The sequence below is a fragment of the Anarrhichthys ocellatus genome, unplaced genomic scaffold (genome assembly GCF_004355925.1).
Source record: "Anarrhichthys ocellatus isolate YVR2014 unplaced genomic scaffold, GSC_Weel_1.0 scaffold61, whole genome shotgun sequence".
NCBI classification, from domain to species: domain Eukaryota; kingdom Metazoa; phylum Chordata; class Actinopteri; order Perciformes; family Anarhichadidae; genus Anarrhichthys; species Anarrhichthys ocellatus.
In genome coordinates, this window is record NW_022280091.1 from 1001035 (window position 1) to 1007833 (window position 6799).

General features: G+C 44.1%; 1 protein-coding gene across 4 annotated transcripts in view; it reads left to right on the forward strand.

Annotated features, from left to right (window-relative positions):
* The window catches only part of rbfox2 (RNA binding fox-1 homolog 2), a 28283-nt gene that overhangs the window by 20097 nt on the left and 1387 nt on the right, over nt 1-6799 (forward strand). For 2 of the 4 annotated variants that reach the window (XM_031871941.1, XM_031871939.1), the window contains 4 exons: nt 1977-2183; nt 2787-2957; nt 3506-3559; nt 3701-3793. In XM_031871941.1, coding sequence (XP_031727801.1) covers nt 1977-2183; nt 2787-2957; nt 3506-3559; nt 3701-3793 — 525 coding nt within the window. Of the gene's footprint in view, nt 1-1976; nt 2184-2786; nt 2958-3505; nt 3560-3700; nt 3794-5621; nt 5670-6799 lie in introns of all 4 variants that reach the window. The other 2 variants (XM_031871942.1, XM_031871940.1) reach the window with 2 other exon arrangements.

Here is a 6799-nt window from a genome sequence, read left to right on the forward strand (position 1 = left end):
ACACACACACACACACACACACACACACACACACACACACACACACAAACGCAAACGCATATACCCTCCCACACACTTTTAACACTCCCAAAGGGACACAGATCTATTGTGCAACTCAGATGGGCATCGCTGCAGCCTGTCTCTCTCTCTCTCTCTCTCACTCACTCACTCACTCACTCACTCACTCACACACACACACACACACACACACACACACACACATATATGATAAGTCAATGTAGACAAGCAGATGTCTAGCAAGCATGGAGTCTCTTTAGTGATGATACCCATTTATTCTGATACCCAGAAGAACAAGACACAAAATATTACTTTTACTAATTAGTTATTATTTTTATGACTCTGCTGCTACTACTATTACCACTACTGCTAATGATAATAATAATGAAAATTATAATGATAATCATAAAAAGTAGGAGGTGAACAGGAAGACAAACAAGAAAAGGGAGATTAAGAATACGGAAAAAGATCAAGAGGCAGCCAGATGCAGCAGCCATTGTTCAGCCATATACGTGTGTATATATATGTATGTATATATGTATTAATTATTGATAAACACATATTTAGTGTATGTTATCAGGGAGAGGAGGGAGATATATATATATATTCTCTATTTAAAAAAAAAAAAATGAAACTTGATCTTCTATTTGGTTCTTTTTTCACCTTAATCAGTCAGTCAGTTGTTCAGTTCTAGTTCTTATTGTCTAATATATCTTAATGACAGACATTGACTGCCTGTCTCCATCTTGATAAAAGTTATCAAACTGTTCAAACAGCAGGGACAACGATGGAAACAAGTCGAGGACTTAATCATTCTGTCCCTGTCGAAGTCAGATTGGATGCATTTTTATTAGCATGGAATATCATACAAACACTCAACTGTAACAAAACAGGTCAACATTTCAATTTGTCCACACCGTTGTTTAAGGCACTTTCCTCATCATCCTCAGCTCCACTTTGCATTTGGTAATTAGCTTAGTTTGCTAATTAAATGCCAGCACGCTAAAGTCAGATGGTGAACACGATTAACATCACACCGGCTAAACATTAGCATGTTAGCATTGCAATTGTCTGCCCGTTAGCGTGCTGACGTGAGCGTTTAGCTCAAAGCACCAGAGCAGAGCAGCGTGACTGTAGACTGTAGTCGTAGCTATAAATACATCATGATGTTACAGTCTTGATTTGATTGAGCATCCAGTGCAGTTATAAAAAGATCTGAAAGACAGCGATTGTTTGGTTTATCTTCTGCAGCTCTGGATGAGAGGCAGGGCCATGCTTCTTCTATCACTCATCACCTTTTATCGTCCCATCCCCCTCCCTTCTGTCTCCCTCCGCTCTCTAACTGTTACCATTTAGGGTATCCGTGCCCCACTGCCAACACCAAGGAATGTGTGTTGTGTTCTTGCCTTGTGTCGTGTTTGTGTCGTCCCACCGTGTGTTTGTGGGTGCCTGTATTGTTCTCCTACGCACTCGGTGCTGCTGTTGTTTTTTTTTCTTCTCCTGGGGTGGGGGGGCAATAATAATGTTCTCAAAATACTTGGGCATGCTTCCTTACTAACAGTTGGTCTTTGTGTGAGCGCTTAGGTGTGTGGGTGTCTGCGTGTCAAAGGGGTTTGTGCGCAGAGGCGTTTGTGAGTGTGTGTGCAGGTGTTAGACACTCACCATTGTACAACACTGAGTTTGGAGGCATCTGACCCTCAATAATAGATGTAGCTGCAGTGAATATTTAATGGGGGGGGGGGGGGGGGGGCTACTTGCACACCTTTAGACACGCAAATTTTCACGGAAATGGAAATATAATATCCACGCCTGTATGACTTTTTAGACCAAAGCTCTTGGAGAAGTGGTCTCTGTGTGGTCGGGCGATGCTCTCAGTAAGAGATACTGTGGAAGTTAGCCCGCAGGCTACTTTAGCTTTCACTCCTCCCTCACCCCTATCTCTCCCTTTCCTCCAACAGGGTTCTCAGGATAGTGCTGGCGGTCAGGAGGGACTCGTGCCTCCACCTTTCTCCGCATTCCCGCCGCCTCCGCCGCCGCCCCCCCAGAACGGCCTGGCCCTGGATTACGGGGGCAGCCTGTACGCGGCAGGGGCCGTCCAGGGCCCCGTGGAAGCCGGCGTAGCAGTGAACAGCGCCGCAAACATCGTCAACAGCCTCGGTGTCCAAGTGAGTGCCGGCCTCTTCCTCTATGTGTGTGTGGCCCACATGAGGTCTTTGGCTTGAGAGAGTGCCGAGAGCAATACGCGTTACAGATTAAGAAATTATGGTTAATCAATGGGATGCACCAATCTGACTTTTCTTCTCATGATACAAAATCTGATACCCAGTATCAGTGAACTGAACAGTGCCAATTACAGATCCTTTACCATCCATTGTCCCTTTCCTCAAGTAAAAGATCTACAAACCTCTCTCTAACACTTTACAGTCACCAGTTTATTTTGATACACGTAGCTAAAACTAATAACCGTCTAATCCAACAGTCCTGTAATACATACAGACATAATGACGGCTATAATGTTCAGTTTTTACTGTATGGCCATTTTGAAAGTTGTAGTTTGTGGTGCTGTTGAACTGTATTGTGTTAAAGTGACAGGCGTTGTCCAACTGTAGCCTTTACTTTGGATTCTGGTAAAGGGTGTTTCTAGATTAGAAGATTTGATCAATGAATCTAGAAAATACTTGCATCTAGAAAATATAGAAATAATTGTTTCGTATATAAAAAAAACTCTGTCTCTTCCTTGTCTCCCTGTCTCCCTGTCTCTGTCCTAGCAGTCAGATGGGTCCTCCCAGATTGACGGTTCGTCAGTGGTTGGCTCAGGAGGAGTCGGTGGTGGAGGGAGCATTGGGGATGACTCAGATGCCAAGGGGACCCCCAAACGCCTCCACGTGTCCAACATCCCCTTCCGCTTCCGAGACCCCGACCTACGGCAGATGTTTGGAGTATGTAGACTGCAGTACTCCCCCCTCCCCCCCTTTCCCGCTATGCATCATCAAATAACAGCAACCCAGAAAAGTAGCTTTGGATTAAAAGCATGTCGTTGTTAAAATAATCCAAGGAACGCTCCGGTGACGTCCACACTGTGTCCTCAGATGTTTTTTCACTGTTCCTGTCCTCGAGTGAGATTATAACAGAATATAAGGCTCTGTAATATTCGTTACAGCTAAAAGGAATCTTCTGTAAGATTTGACTGAAAAACAAAACCTTGACCTGGCATGTTACCTTGTAGAAAGACGACTAGATGATTTAGAGCCAGGTGTAAAATTCTGGCTTCACGATCAGCTTTTTTTCTTCTTTTTTTTTTGCAAGAGGAATGCGTCTCAAATGTGGTGCAGAGAAAAAAGCAGAGGCAAGGAAGACATGGTGGAAGAAAAGCCCATGATGAACTGGCTCGGTGCCAGTTTTTCATGGTTGAACAGTGCTGACACCCTGTGGCAAGATGCAGCACAAGACTTGCATGTTTTTTCATTTTATTTCTTTTATTTTGCAGCAATATGGCAAAATCCTCGACGTGGAGATCATTTTCAACGAGAGGGGGTCCAAGGTATGAAGAACAGAAAACAAAGCGTCATTTTGGATAATTGTTAACAAAAAGCAAGCTTATCAAAAGCCCAACACCCTTTTTTCACCCCCCCCCCCCCCCCCCCCCCTCTTTCTTTTTTCCATTCTCCCCATCTCCTCTCAGGGCTTCGGTTTTGTAACATTCGAGACGAGCGCGGATGCGGAGCGGGCCAGAGAGAAGCTTCACGGCACGCTGGTGGAAGGACGTAAAATCGAGGTAACTCACAACGCCTTGCCCGCCCCCCCCCCCGCCCCCTTTTTATTTTTATTTTTAAATGGCGACCATTTTCTCCTCTGTTTCCCCTTCCATGTCCGACAATGAGAATGAGTTTGTTCTGGTCGTCTCTGCCCCAGCGAAGGTTTTCCGGGTGGATGTATGTGTTCGACTCTAACCCCTCTGGCTTCACTACAGCATGGTGCAGCGGTGCCACGCACACAGACGTCTCCTCTGACGCCACTTCCTGTCGATGTTTATGCTGTTGTTGTTGTCGATGTTGTGGGCTGTCCATTGCACCTTGATCTTGAAGCTGTGTGGTTTGCAAAGCATGCTGTGTGGAGTGGCTACGCAACAGGCATGGCCGGCGATACGTCGCCACACGACGCGGTCGCTGACGATATCCGCTTCCGTCACAGCATGTAGGATCTTATCTCTTCTTTTTATTATTTATTATATTTTTCGTTCTCCTGCACCTTTTTTCATGACCATCATCACTTCTTCCACGATCATGATGAGTGGCCATCTTTGGTTAATGGTTGTGTAAATGACTGGAAGGGCAGTTAATAGCCTTTTTTCCTGTGAAAAAAAACCAAAAGTGCTTGCTGGTGTCTGTGAGAGGCTACTGTATGTTGCATGGATGGATCATAAGGTCAGATATCGTCATGGAGATTTATTTACACGGGTGACTCTGGGTAGCAGGTGTGATGTGTTAACAGACTGATGCATGATGGGGGAGCATTTTCAGGGGGCAGTTTGAGTCTTGAAATGAGTCTGCTGTGAGACGTGTGGTGTCATTTCTGATGCTTCATGAAAATGTTTAAATTCAGGCGTGCAAGATGAATGGTTAAAGAAACAAAACGTTTTGTTTACACACACACAGTTGCATCCACCACTCCTGAAAAAAAAAAAAAAAAAAAAAAAAACAGATCTCACGGAAGTGCATTTTGTTGTGGCATCTTTTTTTTAATTTTATTTATTTGTTAGCATGAGCTCGGTTTTCAGTTGCAAATGGCCTTTGGAGATCAGATACACCATGCTTTCGCCATTTGCTCTGGCTCTTGATAAAAAAACAAACAAAAAAAACAATCACGCTTTCTTTTTACTCGCTACTAAAGCTCTTCTGCATGCACGGTCTCGAATGTCTTGCACTCCTCTCTGTCTCTGTGTGTGGGTGTGCAGGACTAAAAATATGGAGGGCGAAGATAGAATGAACACGTGAAGAAGAGTATGCAATAGATAGCTGCCGCTCCCTCTCCTTCCTTTCTTATTATTTATTGGTTCTCCTCCATCTCTCGTCACTCTTTTTTCACCAGGCCAGTCTGTCTGTCTGTCTCTCCCAGTTTGTGTGTCCCCCATATGCACCTGCATTTCTGCTGTCCACACCCCCCAACCCCCCATCTCTCTCTGTTTCCCTGTCCCGTGATGTAGCCGAGTAGCATAAACATTGGAGGTTAAGTTTGAATTTGAGAGAATATTTTTGAGCAATAATAACGGGGAGTTCTCCTCCCAAGGCAGATTTATATTCCTCACATTCTCTGTTTCCATTTGTTTGCCCCTTTATCAACTTTTATGATCTGTGTTTGTAGTGGGGTTTGTTTTTAACCAGTCGCGGCGAGAGTGTTGTCAAATGGCTGATACGTGTAGCTGACTGACGCGTGACCTGTTGCATCACTTCCTCTCTACCACATGGTGGGGGTTGCTTTTCATTACCTCGTTTTGTTTATGTTTTCTTTTTCTTTTTTTGTTTAGTTATTTGGTTCATCATTTCTTTCTTACATATATTTTCTCTATTTCCCTGATGATTTTTGTATGTTGTTGTTGTTGTCAGTCTCCACGGTAACTGCTCGCGTGTCCTCACGCCGTTTCCCTGGCAACGGTAAGTTGTGTACACATGGCATCATCTTTGAATGACCCCCCCCCCCCCCACCCCTACCCCATCCGTCAAAATAGTGAAATAAAATGCACCCAACACCCAAATGACAGGGACTCCTTTACTGAAGGGAGCCTGCCTGATTGATTGAATGATTGACAGAACCCGATTGGCTAATCCTGTGATTGATTGGGGAGGTGGTGAATGAAACGATTACGAGATTAGCCATTGATCGCATGGCGGTATAACGGCCACCTGTATAACTGAATGTACTGCATCTATCTGCAAGTGCGACAACTATGACTACCACTTCTTATGCATTCATTCCAATCACCTTCTCTAACTGCATTCAGCATTTAATTCCAGAGCTGTATCCTGCATGGTTTACTCTCTTCTTCTCGTCATCTGTATGACGTCCATATTAGTACTATGTCATCTCTCCGTGTCGTGTCGGCTCAATATCTGCATTCTTTTTGCACCTGTAGTGGGACAGCATGTCGAAAGCATGAGTGCTATGTTAGCGTTACCGGAGAGAGGATACTAGTTGTCTGTGTATCACGGTGTACTGCAGTACTTGACGATCACTTCCTGTGCCGCTTTGTAGACTGCAGACCGTTGTAGAGGTATGGCTGTTTTGGACTTCACATTCAAATTTAAGATATAAATGTGGACGAATAGAAAAGAGGATGCAAGCTTATTCTACTTCGAAGCAAAGCTACTCTTCATATTTAAAAACACACTTTTAGCATTTGAGCCCTTTTTTTAAAGAAGAAAAAAAAGCTGCCACCAATGTATCCGTAGACCCCAGCAAAGCAAACCTAAGAATTCGTGCCACTGATTAAGCAACGGCAGCTTTTTCTTTGTTCTGATTCCCGTGACGAGGTGTCCTTGTTTTACTTTTTGATCAGTTTGGTTCTGGATGGTGTGTGTGTTGGTGGTTTGTGTGCTTCGAGGTCTCTCTGGTGTGCGACACTGATCTGGAATGCCTGGCAGTGTTTCACAACCATGGTCTGATTTGATTTATTTATTTTTATTTATTTTTTTGAGGAATGATATTTGCATCCCCCATCCTCTCTGTCTTTATCTAGACTTTATTCTCTCTCTCTCTCTCTCTCTCTCTCTCTCTCTCTCTCTCT